The sequence below is a fragment of the Melozone crissalis genome, unplaced genomic scaffold, assembly GCF_028551555.1.
Source record: "Melozone crissalis strain CALT ecotype California unplaced genomic scaffold, PUWL_Pcris_2 ptg000006l_1, whole genome shotgun sequence".
Classification (NCBI taxonomy): domain Eukaryota; kingdom Metazoa; phylum Chordata; class Aves; order Passeriformes; family Passerellidae; genus Melozone; species Melozone crissalis.
Genome location: NW_026535784.1, coordinates 51,197,254 through 51,222,271, shown reverse-complemented (window position 1 = coordinate 51,222,271; position 25,018 = coordinate 51,197,254). Strand labels below are relative to the sequence as shown.

The 25,018-nt window shown below is 42.4% G+C and overlaps 1 protein-coding gene across 1 annotated transcript in view; it reads right to left on the bottom strand.

Moving 5' to 3' along the window:
* Positions 1 to 25,018, bottom strand: part of AFF1 (ALF transcription elongation factor 1) — a 66,510-nt gene that overhangs the window by 15,214 nt on the left and 26,278 nt on the right. Inside the window, exons 4-10 of the mRNA XM_054295731.1 lie at positions 8,474 to 8,518; positions 7,398 to 7,484; positions 6,772 to 6,808; positions 6,366 to 6,417; positions 2,201 to 2,255; positions 2,035 to 2,072; positions 470 to 626 (exon numbers count right to left, since the gene is read on the bottom strand). Of these exons, the coding sequence (XP_054151706.1) occupies positions 470 to 626; positions 2,035 to 2,072; positions 2,201 to 2,255; positions 6,366 to 6,417; positions 6,772 to 6,808; positions 7,398 to 7,484; positions 8,474 to 8,518 (471 nt within the window). The remainder of the gene's footprint in view (positions 1 to 469; positions 627 to 2,034; positions 2,073 to 2,200; positions 2,256 to 6,365; positions 6,418 to 6,771; positions 6,809 to 7,397; positions 7,485 to 8,473; positions 8,519 to 25,018) is intronic.

Below are 25,018 nucleotides of genomic sequence, written 5' to 3'. Positions count from 1 at the left end.
AGCTGAATCTGTCACTCAGGCACAGGAGCTGCAGGGAGGCAGCAGCTCCTCTTAAATTATCAGGAAACTGGTCTCACTCTGACACTGCCCATAAAGGCAACCAGAAATCCTGCACAGGCAGAGGTGGGCCCCACACAGCCCAGTTGTGCTTTCCCTCTGTGCCTTCTCTTGTGTCCCCAGTGAAGGCACTGATCCCCCCAGGAGAGCTAGATAACTGTGCCAAAGGACATGGGGGATGCAATGCCCAACAAAGGCTGGGCATCTGAAAGTCTCATGTTGGTAGTGAGGGTAACTAAGGTTGACAAACTCTAGAATGGAAGCACAGGGTAAGAAAAGTCGAGTGATGCAGCAAAGATGTCAAGGGGACAGCTGATCAATGAGAGTGCTGCAGGTCTCCTGCCCTGAGTGCATTTGACAGCAGAGTGGGGCAAGGACTGTGTGAGCCCCTCTGCCTCTCGTGTGCATTCACCTCGGGCGCCGGCGCTCGCAGGGGCTCGCTTGTGTCACTGTCACTCGAGGGGCTCTCTGTCTCCGAGTCTGAGGAGCTGTCTGAGTCACTGGTGCTCCCTGACTCCGAGCTGCTGGAATGTACTGATGCCACACTCTTGGGCTGGGACTGTAAGGAACTGCAAGGCCACCATGAGATAAAATTAGAAAGCAGCATGGCTGAAGGTTACTTATTATATTGACAGTTTTATTCAAAAACAAAAACTCAAATCCCATTATTTTGGCACTGAGATGAGAGGGGAGAAGGCCAGAGAAATACATTAGCATACTCAAAAAAATAAAGCACCAGAATACAAAATTGCTGGAAGTAATAAAACCTTTAACTCCAACCCAGTCAAATATGTAGCAAGATGCCACTACTACAATGAGGAGCTGCATTTTGCCAAACAAAGTTTAAAAAATACTGAAACTGCCCAGTGCTTTTCTGAAAAACTTCCAATAAAAGTGAACAAGGCAGGAACATATACTTCAGGATGGTTTCTGTTTTTTTCTGTTCTCCCTCTTAAGTTTTCACTTCATCTGTGTTACTTGGTCATGCTGCTGTAAGCACTTCATTAATAGCCCCATCAGGCAGCAGCATTTCTTGCAACACTCTGCTCTAACAAAAAGTGTTTTCTCCACACTGACAATGGAGTGGATGGAATCAAGGAAGAGCTCTCCCTCTTATGCACAGTGTTTTACTTTTTGAAATGGGCTTACAAAATTAAAATGTAGATATTTTAATTTATTTTTTCTACTTTGGTTTCCCACATCAGTATCAACACATTTGTATGAGTTGGAGGCAAACTCCTTGCTGATCCAAGACTGATATCATGAGAACATTCCTATTTTAAGAGTTTGCAGAGACACAGATCATGGCAATTGTGCCATTGGTGTGCTCTGCAAGTCTGAGTATGTAGCCCACTCTTGTGCTTGAAGAATATACGTACCAAGCCCAAAAAAAAAATCTATGTCAGTGCTCTCATACAGGAAAAATTTTGAGCTTTTCCATCTTTCTTCCTCAAATGCTGGCATATGGCTGTTCAGTCTACCTTGAATATTGCCTCTGAGTAACAATACATGACACGAACAGCTTACAATCAACTTCCTTATCAAGAGGAGCTGAAACAGCCTCAATGAGTCTTCCTAACCCTTTCCTGTTCTTTACCCACTTGGCTGTTTTGGGCTTCCTTCTGAGCTAAAACTAGACCCACATCTCACCCATGGCCACTACAGCTGAAAATCCCATTAGCTGCAGTGTGATCCATGGACACACTGGTGGAGGAAAGGAGGAGAGGAGAAAGAAGCAGTTGAGGAAATACAGTTCTGGTTCAGAGGGAAGATCCAGCACACCTGAATAACTCATTTCTAATGGGAGCTTTCCAGAAAACCCCACACAACTAAAGCTGACTTTCAAGAGCAGCCAGAAACCAAAATCTGTAGCTACAGGAGAAACCAGAAACCCTTACCCTCCCACCCCACATATAAAAATGAGTTTTGTTTTTCTCCTTATGTGGTCTAGCTAGTAGTTTGGGAACAAACCTGTACCTTGGAGGAGCAAGTGAAGAAGGTGACTTTTCAACAACCTGTTTTGTTCACAAAGACAAAGAGGAGAGGGGGAGGAAAGGTTAGCTCAGAACTCAGAACAATGCAACAAGTGGTGATGTTTAAAGGGAAGTCTGTGTGCCTAGTGTATAAAACAGCTAAAACCGACTTGGTCGTCACCACTCTCTTCACTATCACTGAGCTGCAGGTCGTCCTGGAGCATTCTGAAAGACAACCAGAAGATAAATATCAGCCAAGGCAGACACATTTTGAAGCAGCAGGCAGTGATAAAGATTTGGTTTGTACTTGCCAAAGCAAAACAAACTCCCCCATCTTTTCTGAACATTTGGCATGCTCAATCTACTAAATGGTATCATTACTTGAAATGAATGGTTAAAATGTTTTACTACTTTTTTTTTTTTTTTTTTTAACTGGTACAGTAAGAGACTGTCATGCTGTCAGCCTGCACTGGGTCTCCAAGAAAGCATCAGAAGTACCAGGAGATGTGCAAGTTCACACACTCTGCTCTCAGGGACTGTGAATTTTTCTTCTGTCCCAGGGGCTCTCATTCTGCTGCCCAAGTCTCCTATCACACATGTGTAAGTCAATGCCAAGGTCAAGCCTATCTCCCATCTCCTCTCTACTCAAGGAACTCCATTCTCCTGCACATTTCAGCAGTACTGTCAAGCAGTTCAGGTACTCAGAGCAGTTTACAAGTGGAGAGGCATGAGCTCTGTTTCACTATTGCTAGAGAAGAGAGCAGGCTGCCCACAAACATTTCCAAAAGCATCGTTTAGTCCTGTGGCTGCAGGTGGTAACTACTGTTGGCAATTTTTAATTAAAATGCTGGAAGGGAAGGAGAGGAATTCAAAGCTCTCCCAGATTGTTATCCCCCTCTCTGGCAATTGTGCAGGCATCCCAAAGGAGTTGAAAAATAGGCAGGTAAAACCTGGCTATTCAAAAGTATAGTTATTCAAATCTTGAAACTAGCTGGCAATTGACTCCTCAACCCAGATTATTATTCAAGTGTCCTTCCAAAAATGGGATCAAAAGCTTGGGAGCTGAGATAGAGATTTTAATCAATCAGGACAAAACTTGACTCTGCTTATTTCAACCTCATTTCAAACCAAGGGCTTTCTGTGAGAAATTTTTTTGCGGCCAAAAAAGAAAAATAGGACTCTGACCCCTCATGACAACATGTTTTATAGCAAGAAAATAACTATAAATGATCCCCAGTGAACCACATCACCCTGGAAAAAGGGGGAGAAATTAGGAAAAAGTCGTTGCTTTCTTTGTTCATTTTGACTGCCATTCCCCTGTGATCTACCCTCCACTGCCTCATTTCCTCACACACCTTCTCACTGGAAATCACCTCTTGCCTCTTCATTTAGAGTAAACACTGAAGGGAAGCACTATGAGACACCACCTTGGAAAAGGAGAGCTCCAAATTTCCTACAGAAGGCAGACAGCCTGCAGTAATCCTGCACGAGCCAGCTCTGCTGTGGGCCAGAGCCCGAGCTCACTGCCAGACAGATGAGGCACAGAAATGAAAAAAGAACAGTGACAGCACAGGCACTCTCCAAATTCCGGGCAGTTTGGCTAACCATCTACTGGTATCTCAATGAATCCTTTTTATTTTCTTTTACAGCTCCTAGGGGGAAGGAGTCCTTCAAAGATGGTAGTGAAGAAACTTTCAGGGATGCTAAAACATGCTGAAAGGTTTTAAGTTTGGTTTTGGGGTGTTCTTTGTTTTTTTTAGTTTTGTTCCGTTTTATTCTGCTTTAAGAATTGTGGACTAAAGACTTATTTAATTTAGAGGTAAGAGGATAATCACAGAATCATAGAATGGTTTGGGTTGGAAGAGACCTTAGAGATCATTTAGTTTCAAACCCCTGCTGTGGACAGGGACATGCAAAGACACTACCTAGATCTCTTTAAATCTGATTTAACTGTTTGTAAAAAAAAAAGTCTACCTTTTCTACATGAGCTGCTAGTAAATAAAATACATCAGCATAAAAGAACACTGCAACTACTTATAGTCTATTTGGGATCAAGGAAGAACTCTGAAACTTCAAGTCATACTTCTGCAATGGTAGAAAAAGCCAGTTTCCACAAAACAAGATTTTGACAAATTGTTAAATAGCCTAGTTAAAGACAATAAATCTGCCTTAATAATTTTAATGCTCCAGTTAGCTCAGGAATAATAGATGCCAAGGTTTCATGTGCAGGACCTGTTCATTTGCAGCTTATGTACACACCATTAATCTCCCTAAAGCTATTTAAAAGGAGTTCTTTTAGTGAGAGAAGTGGCACTAAAATTATTATCACTTGCCAAACAACCTCACTGAAAGCACAGGCTGGCCCCTCCCTGCTAGCCAGGTTAAAGATGCATCACCAAGAATGAGCTGGCATGTCTCCTTTTCAAAGAAGGGCTGCTTCCATTCCAGCACTGCCAGGTGCAAACTTCAGGGCTGCATTCAAGAATGAAATCCATCTGGGAAATCCCTGCACGCTCTGAAAAGCTGAATGCTTAATTTGGGCACACAGATGCCCTGGGATTTCATCTTCTAATTAACCAGCACAATCACTGTTTGTTTTCAGGCAGCTACACTTTGCAACACAAGCTACTCCAGGCAGCTGAATTTTCAGACAGTCACGTGCGCTTTGAACGGCACAGAAAGCCAGGCCTGTTGTGCCAGAGAAAACAAACACAGAAAAGAAGGGATGGATCACTTCAAGGGAAAGATGTAGAAGAAATCCTCGGGCAAACTTCACTCAGACACAAACCCAGGCCACCCTGTTCCTCCTCCAAAGGCTTCCACTGCCTTTGCCGACCATGGGCTCACACATCCCTTGTGGATGAGCACTGGCTCTGAAGTGCCTGGCAAGGACACTGAGCAGAGAAGGGATCAGGGCTAAGGACAGAGCTCCATAGCGTGCTAAATTTACAAATCTGGCCCTGTGGGCTAAGGAAGGAGTCCCTTCCAATTCCTGTCTGTAGGAAATGTCTCTTCTCTCTCTGCTGCCTCAAAAACTGACTAAAGGGCTAAAGGGATTTTTACAAGCAGCTGTGAACTGAAATAACGATGATGGTCATAGGGTAGCTGGGGAGGAAGGCAGAGCCTGGAGCAGTTGGAACTACTAGTTTTAGTAGTGCAATGAAAATTTTCAGACATCATTGAGGAGGAACAAACTGGGGTGGATGAAAGTGAAGCAAAATAAGGAAGAGATTAAGGGAGTAGGTGACTGCTCAGCAAGACACTATCCCATACTCCCAGCAAGTGAGGGCTCCTCTGCATTATGCTAGAACAGTAGGAAAAGGACGTTTAACAGACCCTACAGGGCTTAGGTGAAAAATTCTACAATCTCAGCCAAGATGGAGACATGGTTTTGCTCCTACTTGTGACTAGCCCAGTTTTGTTTGGTTTTTAATTAAATGATTTGTGATAAGGAAAAGGCAAACAAGTGGAGTAAGCATTGTAGTCTGTACTTTGCAGCCTTCCAAGGATGAACATATCATGGAGTAACAAGATCTTTATGTATCATTTGAACTGACAGACATTTAAATTTAATGGTTCAGCAAGTGCCTTGCACACGGACCCCTGAGCCTTTCAGACATGGAAAGATTTCTGTTTGTTACTGAGGGCTCAGAACCTAGCAATGCTGCATTTGGCCAAGTAAATCCTGAAAGATTAACGTCAGCCCACACAAAACTGCTTTCAAGCAACTTCTGTAATTAACCTAATTAACAGATAACCACTCTCACCTACAAGGACAGCACCAAGTTATCTGCCTTTTTTTTTCTCTAAAACTTCAGCCCTATTTTTTATAGTTCTTGTAGATGTGGCTTTACTAGCCCTCCCAGGCTTCAAAACAATATCCAGGATCAATCGCATTCAGTTTGGACCTTTTGTAATTTATGTCAGTTGGATGCATTATTGTAGGTTGAACAGCACAAAACTGTGATGTTAAATAGCCACAGATAAAAAGAACAAAATACCTTTAATCTGGTGCATTAATAGTTGGGCTTTTTTTCAGTTTTGTTTTGGTTTTTACACAGTCATTGTAATCATGATAAGAACACTTGGCATCGTCAGGTTAAGAGTTGGACTGGGTGATCTTAAAGGTCTTTTCCAACCTAAATGATTCTATGATTCCATCACGAAACAATAATGTTTCTATTGGTGAAAATTCCCTGTATTGGAAGTTTTCTAAGAAAAATCAGACTGATAAAACCGTAATCTTCAGAAACATCAAGTAATTCAAAATTTAGTTCTTTCCAGGTTCTTTAATTAAATGCACAGTAAAGATGTGGGCAGGGTCTGGTTACTTACGATGTTCTTGGCTGAGAACCTGGCAACGTTTCTGAAGGTGCTCCATACTGCTCTGGAAATCAAAAATGAATAGGTTGGGTTTATTTGCCTCCTTTGTAGCCTATTTTATCTTATGTTCTCTGAGCACCAGATTAGACTCATCACTTTCTTCCAAAACATAATTGTCATCAGATTATTCATCATTCCAAATGGGATTTTCTAATGAAATAACAGCTGCCTTAATGTCTGGGTAATGAATGTACACAATCTCTTATGCCATTTCTAAATTCATCACTGTTCAACACAGCACAAGAAATCACACCTCTTCATCAACGTCAATCAATTGACATGTCATGTATAACACACAGCACACAAAACTATCTGTCAATAAACATATTGTGTGTGCTTCCTTTGGCTATCTACTTACTCTGATCCTTTGCTACAGATCCTTCAGGTTGCAATTCCTAGGAAAAAAAGACAAAGTGCAAATTGAGAATAAAATAAATGAGCTCTCTCATAAGAGTTGTGTACTGACGATTTGTTTTCCATGTGTCACTTTACTGTAATAAACATTTTAGCTAGCTTGTCAAAGTGTCCAATAGTCTAAGGTGGCCTGACATAGCTTAGCATGGACAGAAATGATAACGTGCTATTGTCACCAAAAACTGGTTTTTAGCACATTAGGGGTATGTGCATTCTTGAAGAAGTATTTTAAAATTTCATAAGATCTGCCAAGCACATCTGTTTAACACAGTCAGCAAATATTTCTATTGACAAAAAGATAAAATATATTTTGTGCTTCAGCAGAGATACTTAAAATGTCTCAGAAAAGTAGTTGTATTGGAAGACCACAATTACAACAAATGTCTAAGTTGCTGAAGCACCTTTTATTCACCCCCATTGTGCTTTAATTTATCTAACTACTTCTGAAGGTAATACCCCCTAACAGCCCTTATTTATAGAAGGGGGACAAAATCGGATGGAAACACATGCAAGAGCCAGAAAGCTCTCTTCTAGTTTATCAAAAGTCCTGGAAGAAAGAGGGTATCTTACCTTTGTAGGGAATGGAAATTTTGAAGGCTCTGCTTTAGTAGGTGTGTTAAGAGCTGTCAGGGGAGGTGGCCAAGAGCGGGTCATTTCCTGGAAAGAGATTGAGAGGAGCAGCTATCAGGAGTTTTGCTGATAGGCACAGAGACTTGGATCTACCTCTTCATGCATTTGGGCACGTTTCCCCATGGTTGCTACAAAAATAGTGATATGCATTACTAGCAGGCCAGAACACAGGATATGCCTGGTGAAACACAAAAGGATGCCAGACTTCTAGGAGGAGTCCTTGTGCTACAACCCCAACCAGCACAGAGTAGCCAGTGGGCACCTGCGTGCAGCTCCCCTCCAGCCCCAACAGCAGCTTCTGGAGAGCTATCGAGGCATCAGGATTTTGCAACCTCAAGCAACTGCACAGGAAGTGAATTGCAGAAACCAAACTGTTCCACCAGGACTTCAGCATCTCAGAACAGAGTTTTACATCAAGGAACACTCTCCTCAGGATCAGGACCACTGGCTTGGGAATCCCAGAGCATTTTCACACTGTGCACAGGGAAGGGATTCAGCCACAGCCTGTGCTGCTCACAGAGACAGTTCTGACACAAGGTTACAGCATCAGACTTGGCTTTGCTCTGCATGAGCAGACTGGAATTACAGTGAGGGAGCAACAGTGCCATGCACAGGCAGGTGAGAAGGACACAGGGGTGTTCCTGCTCAGAGCCACACTGCTGGGGCTGGCAGCACAGACATGAGGCAGCTTCTCCAGAGCCTTTGGAGGAAGGGCACCTGGGAATGGCAAACCACTGACTTGATGCAGGAGTAGCTCTGGCTGTCTCGGATGACTTGTCAGTCTTGAACTGCACCAGACTGTATTACACTAAGGTACTGATAGAAAGACTGATCTTACAACTCCAGCTGTATTCGAGGCTGACTCTTATCTCTACTTCTCCTCAGCACACCCCAAAAATAGTGACAGCTACATCTGCTGAGTGAACAGTAGCAGAGAGGTATCTTTTCCCCAACCATTACCTTAAGGCATGCAAAATCTAAGCAAAGACAGAGATTTATTATTTAAGAGTACCTACCCTCAAAATTTCTTCAATGGACTGCACATCAATGGGGTTGGTTTGCTGTAAGAAGAAAGAGAGAAGCAGCATGAATTTGTTTGGGTTTTACCAACTGACATGAGATAGGCACGCACTCAGTGAACATTTGCTTACCAACAGCTCAATAAATTTCATGGAAGCCCATCAGTAATAAAATGCTAGTAAGGATTAAAATCCCCATCAGAAGGACAGTTAATAATGCACTTCTAAAATGTCTCATTTTCAAGTCCTGGGCAGAGGTGACTGCAGATTCCACCAGGACACTCTGCCTGGAATGAGGTAAAATGACTCAAGCAATGCCACCAACGGCGAATGGCATTTGCAAAGCTACTGTTGGTAAATGGAAAAGGGAGCATCACAGGACTTTCGGTGTTGAATAAAGCTGAAACCAGTCTGACTCATCAATCCCAAAGTTAAACATACTGATAGTGAGATAAAGATGTGGTAGACCTGGTAAAATACTTGATAAAGGAACAAACATTCTACTGATACTACCAATAACTTATCTAAGCTGCTCAGCTGACACAGCTGGCCTGAAGAGATCTGACAATCAATCACTTGATACTATAAAAGCCCAGTCCCAAATTTTAATGGCAGGGTCTTCTAATGTATCCTTTCTCAGAGTGTATGTTTGCTTCCACACACTGATGTGCTCCAGACATGGGGAACACCACTTCCCTTCCACACATCAGCTTCTCTTCTACTAACAAGGCATGTGTTTTTAAAGTATCTGTCATTTACATGTCCTTTCCTAAGTGATATCATTAAAGGAGGCTGAAACAGAAAACAACCAAAGAGCTGAGTAGCTGTGACAAGCAAAATGCACACCAGATCAGTTTCTTGTCTATAAACAAGAAATTCTATGGAAGTGTTCAGTCATCAGAATAATTGCTGAAAGGGAAAGGCCAGGAAGAATTTATTCACATTTAAGAAAGTGGACAGTGAGCTACAATGCCCAACCAGAAGGATCTTCCCTAGAAAAGAGTAAAGAGCAATGCAAGCAAACACTTCAATAAAGTCCAAAACTGTCATCCTTGGCCCTTTCACAGGAAGTCCACTCATCTGTTTCCCACATGCTGCACTATTTACATTGGAAGGAGAAAAGGAGATGAGGAATGCCTTTTCCTTGCAACCTCATTTGTCTGAGTCTACATAAAGCTCTCATTGAAGCAGTGCTCATTTGACAAAGCCTTGAATTTCTTCAGAAAATCACACAGGGAGAGCTGCTTCTGACCTTACACACCCAAACAAATGAAAGCTGAGGCATGGCCAGATTAGTCACACCAATGAAAGCAAGGCCTGCAGATGCATCCCACAGCAGGCAGGAGGAGGGGACAGGGAGGGCAAACTGCAAGGAACTACCACATGGCAAGAGACTGCAATGCTTCACAACTCATGGTGCCAAAAAAGGAACCCCATTTCCTCTTTTTGTTCTCAGCAGGCTTAACCCAGTAGCTCAGCCTAGTTTACTTCTTAATTCAGTAAGTGGTGAACAGCAGACACATTCACTTGCATCCTCCTGTGCAAAATGCTTCAGAAACTCCTGAGAAATCCCATGATAACACCACAGAAAAAAACTTCCCATGAAACTGGTAAGAAACTAAGATCCTGCCTGGACAAAGTATTTCAAAACTCTCTTTATAACAGATTGATTGCAACAAACCAAAGTCAGTTTACTTCACCCATTTCTGAAACTTAAGTTTTATGAGGTGACAAGTGATGACAGAGTGGAATGCAATGAACCTGAGAATAAGAGAATATCTGCAACAGCCAGTCTGGGCCTCTCTTATCCTTGCCAAACAACCCACATCCCCCTTCCTGGAGTTCCTTCTGATGAGCCTAAAAAGACTTTGACATTGATACAGGTTTACATACACAGAGTATTTATAGTTCAATTGTCAGGAGGATTTATCATAACCCCCAAGGGCTCAGTGACTGGTTCTTCACAGGTCCAGGGGCTCAGCAGAAACCACTTTCTTCCTCATGGCTCAAAATTTAAAGGAAAACAAACACACACCACTGAACAAGCACTACACAAGTCTGCATCGGCAGCATAAGGACCTCTGTCTTTGTTGGGTTTTTTAGGACACCATAAACAAATATATGGTGAAATGATTGCTCTAGAGATTTCAGTCACAGAGTATTTGGAACAAGCACAGGGTCAAAACCACACCAAAACTGGTCAGAGTCAGCTGACTGCACGTGGGTTGTGCTCTCAGGTAGGACTGTGACTGTCCCTGTCCCCCAAACCTGTGGGGCACACCCCCTTTCCCTCCATCCCAGCTCCAGGGACTGAGGACACTTCATCTTTTACAAATCTATCCAGTGTCTGAAGGAGCTGGGCTTTTCTGCATCCTGAATATTTTTCCCCCTTTTGTTTGTTGGGCTTTTTTTCCTTCAAGTCACATCTTGGCTGTGTTTCAGCTTGTTAAACCACTAAACCACCATTAAACCACAATTACCACCCAGCAGCAAGGGCTGTCCTTGTCAGCTCTAAGAGAAGGGTTCAGGGGAAAGGAGAAATACAATGCTGCTGAAGGAAGAGCTACAAAGCCATAAAGCCAACGAAATCCCTGAAAGAGCTCAGCTCCACTGAGGACTGTGGGTGTGGGAGACCAAATATTCCACATTGGTGTCTATCCCTGTTAGCTCTTTTACAGCCTTTCCTGGGAACACTGTAACATGCAGACAGGCAACTCCAGTTAAGCCTGGTGCATATTTGGTGGCTGACACTGACATCTGTACAATCCCCAGCTTGGATTTCCTTATGCCACACCCACACTCCTGCAGTTTGGGAATGACACAGGCCCCTCCAAACATCGCTTACAAAATATTTTGATGGCCGTGATCAAGCACAATCATGGGACATCCAGAATTTTTGGCTTTCTGGGTTTGATATGGTGTTTTAGAGCCAATGTTCCCAACCAAACTGATACTGTACTTCTATAACAGCTAGTTCCTGCAGCAATAATACTAATTTAATTACTAATAATATTAATAAGAATACTGATTTAAAAGTAAAAAAAGGAAAACTGAAGGATTCATTACTACTTTGATTGTGAACTGAAAAGGACTTCAGGCCAAAATAATTTCAAGCATCTACACAAACATAAGAAGCCCTAGAAGTTACTTGAGGAATTAGTCTGTCTTTACTACAACAGGCATGCAGAAATGCACAGGTGCACATACCCACAAAAGAAGAGAGGGAGCTCTTAATTTAGAAAACAATTTAAAATCTGCACAGGCACTCAATTCACACTGCATAGCAAGTGTGTGATGAAACTCTCAGAAATACTTCCATGTCCTCTCCTCATGAGCAATTCCAAAATCCACACACTGTCATGAACTCATGCCCCGAGCCTCGCTCTGCTCTGTTAGGGAATAAATAAGGAAATCAGCATAATAAACTAAAAATCAAACCCAAACTAAACTGCCTAAGGAACCACCAGGCACACAAAAGAGATGCCCCACTGGCTGTGATATTTTCTGGGCCTTAGATACTAAAAAGAATAAGCAGTGGTTGATTTGAGGTTTTTTTGGTTTGGTTTTTTTTTTTTTTTGTAATGAAGATGGGGTTAGAGAGCTTCTAAGGTTATTTCTTTTTTAAAAGATATTCCATTAAAAATTACAGCACACATTTTCATCCCACTCTGCCACATGTGCCAAGTGGAGCTGAAGGACCGAAAGGCTGTTGTGTGTGCAAGAAGGGGGCTGAGGCTTTCTCCCTGGTCTTTAAATAGCTTGCCTCAGGAGGAGGCTGTGACAGAGGAGTTTCAAGCAAGATGTCAAAAAAATCACCTCTCAGAGAGAGTTGGCCGTGCATTATTTCAGAAGCCGCCGTGTGACACCGCTGAGATGTGTGGGCTCAGACAAGGCCAGGGGCAGTCAGAGCACACAGAGTGTGCAAGGACAGGGACAGGAGGTCTGGAGCAGGCATTAGCTGGAATGGATACAGGCAGCCTCTCAGGCAAGTGTTAAGGTGTTGCAGACCTTTCTGTTCCTTCTCATCTCTGTAATTTCCACCCCACTGCTCATCCCTGCTATTTGCAAGCCTCTGCTGTCACAGCCCATTTGGAGCTGCCCCCTGACATCCTGTGCACAAACAAGCCCCTTGTTTCTCCATCTCCATCTTAAGTGAAACTGGTGCTGCAGGTACCCAGGCAGCGTAGGAGAGGAAGAGCTACAGCACGAGTGCATTCCTGGTATCTCCTCCTAATTAAAACTGAAATGTGTGTGTGTACAGCTCAAGCATGCCAGCTCTTTGCCTGATCTCAGACTGAGTTATTAGCACCAACAAAACCCAAGCAAGTGGTGCAGCAACAATGAGAAAAGCCAATTATGAGTTCCATGCCCTTCATTCTGCTGTCAGGTTTTCTTTGTTTCCTAATGAGAGCTTTGCCCCTGCTACTATCAGCAGAGAAGGTTGCCAGCTCTCAAAACCCAAACAAACAAACCAATCACATTTTCAGCTGCTTCCCATTTAATACCATGCTTTAATATATTTGAATAAGATTATCTAATTTTAAATTTATTTTTTCATGTACACTGCACAGTCATTGCAGCTTGAACGCAGTGAAGACCACAAAACTGCATACATCACTGCATGAAGGTTTAATTTGAAAACAACAGGCAGGACAAAAATCAGACTGAAACCTACCATCCTGTCCTCACTTCACCCATCTGTGCTCAGCCAGTCAGAGCAGGAGATGTTGCACATTAGATGCCTTCTCCTCCTCGCACACAAGTCACGCTAGTGATATCAAGCCATTCACTCTCCAAAGCAACTTCCCACCTGGATTTCCGTGCAGTTAAAAATCCATCCTCTCTGTGCTACAGACAGATGCAAGATGGACACACGCAGGGCATGTTTCCAAAATGACCCAGCCAACAAGAGACAAGGCATATTTTAACCAAGCCTCTGCTAATCCTGATGATGGATGCAATAATGTTCTGCCATGTATTGAAAGAGGCTGCCAAAGCTTGAAGCTCAAACCATACTGTTGATTGACACAAATACATAAACATGAAAATTCATAAAGGCTTTCACACACTATCTTGAGGAACACCAGACACCAAGCAGATTCTCTGCCAAGGCTATTTAAGTGTTCCATATCACAGAACACAAGTCCTACAACTATTTTCATTTTACAAATCTGTAATGCCTCTTATATTGCACCCAATATTTGGTAGAAAATAACTGCTAAGTAACCCATAACTAGAAAATAATAATTTAAAAACCTTTATGAAGTAGGTATTTTAGATTATGAGAAAAAGACAAATAAAACCTGTCAAGCAATCAATGTATGCTTTGCTACCAGCAAATTTTCTGTTCCCTAGCAAGCACACAAAGTCCATGTACAACATGGTATTTTCCCATGTGCACTAACCCAGTCCATGGCCTTGTATCCCCTGAGCTATGGATCAGGGATATTTTAATTGCTTGTAAGGACTGGAAACAATCGAAAACTACTTGGTTTTGAAGCACATCCTGGTGAAACTTAGTAACCACAACAGCTCCCTGAGGCATAAAACCACACTTTCACTTCCAGCCCAAAGATGCCATCAGCACCCAACTCTTCTAACAAAACAACTTCCTCAGCTCTGGCATCAACAGCCACTTGGGTGAACCTGGGAAAACATCACTACTGCAGCTGCTGTAACTAAGAAAAACCCTGCAAACCACTGGAGAAGTGACTACACAGGGATGAAAAGCTAACAAAACCATCAAACTTGTGTCAACTAAGAAAGATGCAGGCAGATAGTCAACACAAGATTTTCTTCTGATTTCTTTCATGTTAAGAAATTGCAGGGATTTGGGCTTTTGCTTGTTTCCTTTTTAAAGCTCATGCAAAAAGTATTAGTGCTTTTAAAAGGAAAAAGGTGGAGTTTGAGCTAAAGCTTACAAGTGTAAGTCTTTGCACTGTTGCCTGTGAGCTTTGGATTAAATCAATAACAAATCAGGCTAAAGTGTGTGCAAACACTTCAAAGCAAACTGTATTTTAGGGATGAGACCATCCCTTCCTCGACTTCACACTTCCCTCATATGCAAGTGGGGGAATACTTGCATATATTTAGGTTTTCCTTAGTGCTATTTTTCTATTAAGCTCAAAAACATTTCAGAAATATACAACAAGAAGGGACTTAAATTACTGTAATGAAACCTTTATAGACATAATTTGTTTAAAATCTCAAATGATATGGAGCTCAGTATGACTTAATGACCGACTTCATAAACTATGGCCACAGATTTTAAAGGCTATTTTATTACAGGGAATATTGTCTGAGGTTTCATTACTACTGTAAAATAACACAGAGGTACTATTTGGCAGCAGAGTTCCCTTAACAGCAGCTTGAGCTGTTCCAGAAAATTCAGGAAGCTGCTGTCACAGAACAACAAATCCGTGAGAAGGGAAGGCAATTTTCTCAGCAGGTTGCCCAAGACTAGAATTAATTTTCACAGGAGAAATTACTGCAAGACACATCATTTTTGGCACAGAAGAAGAAAGCTCACTCCATTTCAACAGAAACATGACAACCACAACAACAAAAAAACCCCCAAACATAAGGTAAAATACAAAAGGACGAAAAGTGAAAATTAAATACAAATAAAATTGAAATAGCTGCAGTTTTATAAAAACCTTATATCAGATTCTCTTTGTGGAAAGCAGTAACAAGGTAGCACCCAGGGCAGCAGCTGTAAGAAATACATGTTTGGGGATGCCCTTGTTTGAGTTTTGTGCCAGCTGCCAGATAGGTGGGTTAAGCTATGGACAATGAGCAGCAACAAGCAACACATCCTGGGTCTCCCCTCTCACCAACCTAGTTCTTCAACCTCACAGAGTGAGACTGGAATAATTCCAGCAAATGAAAGCAAAGCTGAAGTAGATCTGCTTGACCTTGCTTCCAGTGCTAAGTTCCACTTCTGTAGTTCATGACAACCAAAACCTATTTATGCTCTTTGCTGTATGCACACTAAAACAATGCTGAGGCACTACAGAAATGTACAGAAGGATTCTGTCTTATCCAGCCAGATAAAGTCTTTGAAATTGCACTATAAAAGCATTTGTTTTCTCATTTGTGTCTATGCTGCTTGCTTGACATCACAAGACTTCATCGTAGACTACAAATCCAATCTACCAGTCTCAGAGTCCATAGGAGCCTTCTAAAATAATTTCTCTGGGTTCTATTTCAGGTCCTCTGTGGGCACCAGGGTTTCACCAGCAGCTCCTGTAGCCAAGTTCCCTGTGGACAGTTCCACAAGCACACTTAACTCCTTTGAGTCCACAACTCTCTTTGCCAAAGCAACACCAAAGTCATTCCACTAGAAAAATGCCACACCACCTTCTCTTCTGCTTCTGCCCACACCTCAACTCAGCAGCCCAGCTCCAAGTAAAGAGAGCAGCTCCAGCCTCTCACTGCCATCGTAGCAGGTTTGAAAACAAACCAAACCATTCCCATGAGCTTTCTTCAGCTGACACTGAATGATCCTGGCAATTTAAGCATTTTACATCAAAATACTCAGCAAACAATGGTTGTACTGTCCTGTTCCTGAGTGGGTGCCTGCAGGAAATAAAACATTCTTTAAAGATTTTACACGCTTTTCTAACCCCGAGATGGATTATTTTGCTCAATCTAAAAATAAATACAGGGGCCTCCTTGTGTTCAAACAGCGTAAGAAAAACAAATTGCTGTTTTGTCTTTCTTTGACTGAAGCAGCCAAGGGGGTTGTGTCCTGGGGGAACAGACTGTTGATATGTTTTAATGAAGGATTCATTACAAATCCTGAGCTGCTGGCAAAAATTTGTGCATCTCTTGTTAGCCTCCATCGAATAATAATATATCTGAAATCCAAGCAAAGTAAGCATGGAAGTTAAGTGCAGCATCACCTGTACATTGCCATGCAGACCAGGACTCCAGCCAAGGCTGATTCTCTCTCTAGTAAATGGCTCTGCATGAAGAACCTCCACACAAGAGCACCTCTCCACTGCAATGAAAATCTGTACAGCAGCTCTCAAAAATCTAGTTCTGACCCCTTGATTCCACAAAATTTTCTTACCTGCTTTCCCTTTAAAGGTCTCTAGTAAATAATTTTTAATACAGCTTAATGTGAATCTGTAAGTATTGTGTCCATAAAAGGCCAAGGTTGTGTCCCCTTGTTCCCTGCAGAATGAATACACATTTTCTTTCAATGGAAGCATTTGAGTGAGAGCAGCAAGCCACTGTTTCAAGTATTTTCTCATGTCCAGTACCACCTCATTGCAATTTGTGCTCATAGATATACTTTTACAGTTTTTTGAGTAGCTTGACTCTAGCCTACTCCAGAAAAAAGCTGGTCACTACAGCTGAAACAACAAAAGATAAGAAAATAATAACTATGCTTGTTAAGACCATCAAGGAAATTGGGGCTTTTGGTGGTGAGAAGTATCCTGTGGCTCTGAGGATCACTTCAGATAATTAACTGCTGCTATCTCTCAGAAATGCTTTCCATTTCCAAAGACCACTTTCCCCTTGGAAAACAAGCAGAGTTAGATTTATGATGGCAGTGGTGGCACTTGGTGCACCTCCCCTTAAAGACTCAGTAAACATTCTTGGAGATGCAGCCTCTCCCAGCTGTTTGAAAGCACCCTCAGCTCCTCCCTGCATTACCAACACTGCCAATAAAAGTTTGGGAAATAAAACAAATTGAAGAGGCATGCTGGAGCCTGGAGCAACATCACCAGTCCCCTGCCAGCACCCAGCACATCTCTGCTTCTGCTTGGGACAGAGCACACAGCCTGGGGGAGCTAAAAGGCATCAGTCACCAGGACCAGGGCATCAAAGGAGAAGGCAAGTGGGAGGGACATGAATAAAGGGATGCTTGTTAGTACATCTAAGGATGGTATTCCCAAAGGAAAAAAGAGAAGAAAACATATGTGTTGAAAGGATAGGAATTGTATCTCTCTCCCTAAGAAAATGAAGTTCTCAACTCAGAAAGAGCCTACATACTATTTTTACATTTTAATAGAAATGGAAGAAATATCTTTAAATGCTTCCAAACTAAGGAACTTAACTGGCAAAGGAAAAAATAGCAGGATATCCTTCTGCTTGCAAAGGCAACTATCACTATTGTTTTATAACTGAACTAAATGCAAAGAAAACCTATTTCTAGATTTTATGTTTTGTGGATGGAACAGCAAGGTGCCTTATTATTATCACCATTATCATGTCTACACAGATGAAAGTTATTCTCCTCAAGACAAATATTGGACAAGTCTCTTGGGAGCTCCCTGTCTTGCTAAAGACAATGGGAAACCAAAGCAAGTCCTGTCCACCTGGTCACTCTTCAATTTAGTATGCTAACCAGTGACCCGGGAACTGACGGCAGCCTGACTTGGAAGCAGCTTAACTTACACTTTCAGCTGTAAAAGCAGCATCCGAGGCTGACACAGTCTGCTCCCAGGAGATGTTTGTTATCACTCAGCTGAGCAGGCACAGACACTGTCATCCTCTCCTCAGAAAACAGCTTTGTGCACTCAGCAAAAAGCTCACGGCACCCTGAGCTTGTTTGCCAGGTGGGAACAGAGGCCAGGGCTGGACAGAGCCTTCTAGAACCTTCTTTGCTTATGCTGTGCCTAGAACAACCAGTCCACAATATTTTAGATCTGTATATAGAAGACACTTGCCTTTGTCATGATTCAAAATGCAAGGCTCCTTAAAATACATTTTTATCATCCCCTAAACTCTGCATTAAGGGCTGCAGACAGTGTGCCCCAAGTCTCAGAAATTCCTTATGCCAGGCTTACACTCTGCAGAGCTGTCACACACAATTTTTACCTGCAGCCAAGCGAAGCAGGAGGTGCTGAGCTAAGGTACCTGGCTGGCATTTGAGAAGTGATCCTTGTCACTCAGGAAGGCTACAGACCATCAGCCTCCCTGGCTCAAAAAGCTATCAGAAAGCAAAGCAATGCTGAGAGGATGGGAGAGGATCAGTTCACTGTTTCTCTCCTTGTTTGTATAATCTGGAGGGAATAAATGGCTTTTTTGCTCATTTAACATACTGTCTGAATGGCTTGGAATTAAATTCCAAACAAGGAGAGATGGTAACAAGAAGTACCAAGACACCAACCAACCTTTGCCTAAGGAAAAGCTTTCTCCATCTTTTTCTGATGCATCCTAGGGACAGCAAACTGGAGAAGACTACAGACATTTCCAGATTTTCTGTATCACTGTTTCACTGCCCATAATTTCCTTCATGCATAATTGCTCAAATGATGCCAATGTTTGTGAAAAGTCCCCACAAACCAAGGGTAAAATACTCAAATAATTTAAAACACCTCAGGGATGTAAGCAGGCAGGTTCATAATTTGTCACCATAATGGATAGGGCTCACCACCTTGGTGTACTGTGAATTTTTTATGTCCTCTCAGGCAATGTCTCTACATTGTAATAGTTTCACACACACAATCCTTAGACTCCTGAAAGCTGGACAAACATTTCCCTACATGTGCACCACAGAGGGCTCTGAGGAAATGTCTAAGGGAAGGGTAGGACATACCCAAGGGGTTACTGCTACCATAGCAAACAGAAAAATAAATACCACACTGCTTCTCCTCTTGCTCTCATTATGAAAAAATGTGCAATATTATTGTGGTAACATCAATACTGTGTTGGCAAAGAGGGGCAGGAATGGAGCTGACCTGCACCAAGGAGGCAAGGGATGTCCTTTGCACTGGTAAAGCACAGATGGCATTCCTTCAGCACACACAGCCAGAGATTAACAAAGCAAAAATACAAAGAGACAAGCAATGTGACAGCCCAAGAGCACCTTCAATAAAATGCCTACTTCAAGTGAAAACATTCAGGCTGAATATACCAATACCTTTCACCTCTAGAGAACAGATGGTGCCCAGCCAAGTCTGAATTACAACTTGGTCTGAACAGCAGTGAGCTGACAGGCTGATGAAAGAAACCAAAGTATTCCTTGTCTGAGGAGGAATAGGTTGGATCTAACATAACTTTGTCTCCTGTTACACAAATTCACCCTGTATCTTCCCAAACCTCTAGCATTCTTCACAAGCCACTGCTATTCAAAAATACAACATGCATAAGTCATGTTTAAAAAAACTAATGTTCGTAAACCAAGTTTAAAAAATATAAGCTTTAGAAGAAATAGATAGCACAGAGTTAATAGAGAATCATTCCACACACTATTTTACAACAAACTTGTAAAATACTCAGTCACTCTGCCAGTGTGCTCGTTCTACAGACACAGAAACATACTTGTAAACACATACAGCAGTTAACCTTAAAAAGCATGGGGAAGTGCTCACTCACTTTTCCCCTTGGGGTGCTTTCAATTCAATAGTGTATTAAAACAAATACTTGCATTTAGGCTCTAATTCAAGACAAATGCTCTTAAAATTATGCTAACAGAGAAACTGAATTCTCTCAAGAAAAGGAAAAAATAAATACTGCTATGTTGTTGCTATTCTTTCTAACTCTGAGCAGTGAAAAAGATCTGAAAACTTTAAGTAGGTTTTTTGAGTTTTTTTAGTGGTCTATTTTTTTTTCATTTAGTGAAGCTTAGTAAGCCAGCCAAGATAACATTTCTGACTGTGGCATAACCTAAGCTACATGGCAATCTCTTGAATAGCAAAAGTTACTGCTTGTCTTCAAAGGAAAGTGCACATTTGAACAAGTCACCTAAACTGGAGTTTCTGTAAGTAACGGGAGTTTAGGTCAAGTTTCGTAACTGGTTAAAAATTAGTCTACAAGCCAAGTACTATTGAGCTCTATTTCCTTAGCAGCCAAAGCAAACATTACCCTTGTTCCTTCCTCCTTTGATTCCAGAAAAGCTCCATCCGAAGAACAGGCAGAAAGGCCAAAGTGGTTGAATTTAGTATCCTGGAAAGGAGGGAGTCATAGAAGGCCAGAGTGTCTTTTATTAGATGGAGGAGGTGTGGGGAAGGGAGGGGACAGAGGACATTTCCAGCACCCAGCCCTTGCTGGGTTTGAAATGAGAACAAAGTGATGCCAGCTGCAGTTTGTCTCCCTGGGGTTGGGTACATGAAAAGCAAGCTGGGCTGATGGCAGAGGCTCTCTGGGAATGCACCCAGACCTTTTGCTTGGAGTACACTGGACTGCCAAGATACCCCTAATTGCATGCAAAAAGAACATCTCAATATCTAATGACATTTATGAACCATTTGACTCACAGAACAAATTGGCAAGAAAATGTAACACTGCTAAAGCAGTTTGGAGGAGAAATTGGTGTGTCAAAAAGCAGATCAAACAATTAGGACTATCACCTTTTCCAACAGGGAATGAAAATATTCTCTTGGCTTAAAACAATACAGCACTATTTTATTGTCTAAGTAATAAATGCTCATCATTATGAAGATAAAAACTGGCATCTAAAGCTTGGGAGGGAGAAGGATGTTAAAGACAATTCAGACAGCAACATTGTTAGACATCAGAGAAAATGAAAAATGAGACCTGAAACTTCAAAGCACAGAATAACAACACAAGGAAACAAATAAGAGAGGCATAACTCATATAAAAACAGACTGCACTGAGTAGTGTGCCAGGGCAGGAGCACTACTACTTGTTGACTTCTTTTCAAAAATTACCATTGCTGTAGTCAAGCTTTGGTGAGCTCTGGCAATCTCATGCCCTACTCAGAGCCATCAGAAGCCCTTCTCCAAGCAGGACTGTACCAGCTCATACAAACAGCAGGGGAACTCCTCTCCCCTTGATGCTGGTGCTGGCTGAAAACCACAGAGCTGACCAACACCTCAGTGAGGCACCCTCCTGCTGCAGCACCCACATGGGGCAAGAGCACTGCAATCAGTGCCCAAGAAGCAAAGGCAGTACCACCAGACTTGTCATAACCCATGTGCTGATCCATATTCCTATGGAGCATCCTTAAGCTGCAAAATGCCACTTCCACTGAGGCTCACTGGTGGTCAGTAAAAAAAAAAAAAATCCCATAAAGTAAGAAATACAACACAAAGCACATGCTAGCTAAACATTTCCCTATACTCAAACAAAGTAAAGAATCAGATCAAATTCCAGGAGGTGCTCAAAGTAGCATTAGGAGAGTGCTAATGTGATGACCAATGTAGGAAGATAAATCTTGTGTTTCATTCCTGAAACACATCTCTTGAACCAAGAGTCTACAGTCAAAATAATTCAGAAGCTTGAAACAGGCAGATTCACTCTCTGAGGAAACATCTCCAGTGGCATTTGTGAGCACCAAAGCAAAGACCTCCAGGCTGGCACTTACCTATGAAGTACTGCTTGGCCAGGGAGAAGCACAACCACACACAGGTTGTTTTAAGACTTGCCTTGTTTCTAAGCTTTTTTCATCCTTCAGTAACTAGAGAAGTTCACTCCATTTACATGAGGCAGCCTGCAATTATTACAAGACTCACTGGAAACACCCCCCTCTCCCTGCCAGCCCGTCCTTCAGCGACCTGCTCCCAGTCAGATGTGAAAGGCAGACCCAGACACAGCCTCCCCTGGACTTCACGGGGCTGGGTGCCTGCCTGGGTTCCACCTGGTCCCGCTGAAGCCAACTGCTGACCCCACCCTGGCATCGGCTGTGTGCTGCACTTACCTCTCTGAACATGTCTTACTGCCTTCCCACATGGCAGGGCAGATTTCCTGTTTTCATACATTGCCTTGTCAGCCCTAATCAGTGTCAATAGGTTATGGTGTCTTTTGTGCTGGCGGCGTCAGCCCTGACAGGAAAGAACTTTTAATCTCTTCCCTCACACCGAGCCATGAGAAGCTGCAGGCGCTCCCAGACATAACTCCCTTGGCTCCTCTCCGAAAAATTCTCTCAAGCACTCGGTTGCTTAGCAATATTTGCCTTCCCCCTGTACGGTTCAAATTGGCAACATCTGTCCCTTTGGCACTTTCCACTTGTGCAAGAAACAGCGCGGAGAGTTTCAGAAATCTACAGAGAGGTTGATGGAGGATGATTCGCGTGAGCCATCAGAGCTGCTTTGGCATTTTATTACTGGTTTATTTCAAGCCTGGATAGAAAATGTGGCTTCTTCCAAAGAAGATGCACACAAGGGAAAATCCTCTTTTGCATCCAGTGGGACTGACCTATTAAATCAAATACAAGTAACTTTTTCTGTTTACATAACTACACCCGCACACTCTGGCTTGGTTTAGCTGAAAAACCCAAAACACAGCACTGACATATAATTCTTTCCTGTCAACTGGGATTGACTGTCACTTCTCCTGAAATATTGCATGCTCATCATCTGAGGGAAAAAGAGGAGAAGCCAAAATGTGTTTATGCATTTAAAAAGGCAAAAGCTGTGTGCTATCTTGACCTCATAACCACTAGTCAAACCCTCAGTCTGCCTGTGGTCCATGCAACCATCCCAAGAGGCAGCAATCAAGGTCATTGCCTATGGATGTACCAGCAACCCAGTGAATGAGGGGAACAAGAAATTAAAATAATGTAAGAGCATAAAAAGTACCAACTGCTTTCACTTCTGAGCGCCAAAAGGGAACATGGAGAAGACCCAAGTGAAAGAATTTGTCTTTGGGCACTTGGTATGACAATGAGCAGCAGAGAATCCCACAGTTCCTCTGGCTGGAATTCATTTCTGCTCACACCACAATGCCCAAGACTTGTGGGAAAGGCCTTGGATGGCACAGCTTCATATATTTACATGCAAGCTGTTAGGGAAGCCTACCAAAAATGACACTGTCAGTTCTTACGGTGAGGTTGAAGCTTACTTTTTTTGCCTTTAAAACTTTTTGTATCCAAAACAGTCAGAAAAAGTAACAATTCTCATTCATGTTTGATCTGCTTCTTTAGCAGTCACACACCAGCAGCAAGACAAATTGACACAATGCCTGTGGGGAAGCATGGAAACCCTTCTCCAATCACCTGAGGCACTTCAGATTATAAAAAGGGCAGCAGAGGCAACACAGAAGTAACACCTTGTTACTTGTCCTGGTGCAAAGCAAGGAAAATAAAATAGTCAAAAAAGGAATACAAGGGGTGAGGGAAAAAAAAACCCCAAACAAAACACAGTCTCCTTCTATTCAGTAAATGAGAAATACATAAAAGATTGGTAGGAAGATGACAGTAGCTTAATGCTGACTACTGTGTATTCATCATATAAGGCCAACAGTGCTACACGTGTCTTTAAAAATTTTCATTTTGAAATCATGCAGAATTAAAACAACATATTTATTTCTACTTTACAGGGTTCACCTGTCTGACAGCTTCTGCCAGTAGAAAAACTCAGGTGCCATGAAGAGAAGTCCAGTGAAATATTATTTACCTAGAACAGACTTTTTATATTTGCCATCCAAACATCTTCCCTGGTATTTAGTAATTCTTATCTACTATATACAACAACCACATTTTAATTGGTTGTTATATACTGTTAAAATTGATAAATGTTTACTGAGGAAAACACAGCTCAATGACAGCAACTTGTACACAAGGATAATACAGTGTTACCAAAATGACTTTACACATCTGGGCTGCTTCATTGTTGCTGAGGGGTTCTAAACTGGCTGCTTCCCTTTTTGCTTCCCAGTTCACAGGCAGGGGAGCCTGACGAGGCCTCATTACACCAGGTAGAAGGAGCTATGCCCTAATACCCCCAAAAATTTTGGGAAAACAAAGCCAAACCTTCAATGAGCATCAAGGGCTGTACATTCCTCCATACATTATGTCCTTAATAATGCTTGAGGATTTATAAACACTCTCCCTCAAAACAGCCTGGCTGCTTCTTCCCCTGCTGTCAAACTGATTCCCTTTCACACATCACAGTCTGTGTCAATGGAGGCAATACAAGGGTCTTTGTTGGTGCTGCAGCCCTCCTAGAGACATGGAGAGGGAGAATGGCTTTAAAAGCATCTTTGTTTAGGTGCTGGAGAAGAGGAAAAACCTGGCACATGAAGAGAAGGGATACATCCAAGCTTCTACATGTGTGCTATATTTTTAAATCTTCTCACAGCAAATTTGGGAAGATGCCTTAAAGCAACAGTGATGACATTTGAAAGTGAAGGCTTTGATTTGGGAAGAGGGGAAAGAGCTGCTCAGTGTCTCTGCGAATGCAAAGTGAGTCACTGCACGGCTATCCACTGTGGATTCATTCACTCTGCAGTGAAACTGTGTGTCTATTTGGCCTGGAAGGCTGAACTTTTCAGGGTTCCCAGGAGTAGGAGCTGTCAATAATGAATTCACAGCTGCAGGTGAAACATGCCTTAGAAATTCAATTAACCAGAACACATGTTGAGGAAATGGCTTTCCTAAGTCATGTCAAGGGAGATCACAGGAAAAACTGTATTTGGCATGCGGCTGTTCAGTAAAGTGGGGCCAAACCGTTCAGGGAAGAGGGAAGAACAACAGAGTTTCTGCTAGTCTAGAACTATTCACTGTCAGGGTCCTTGCAGGGCAGGAGCCTCCCCACAGCTCCTGCTTCACCAGGAACTAAAGAGGGGGACAACCTTCCAGCCAACAGACCCCCAAGCAGCCTCTTGAACAGGACATCCAGCACACAG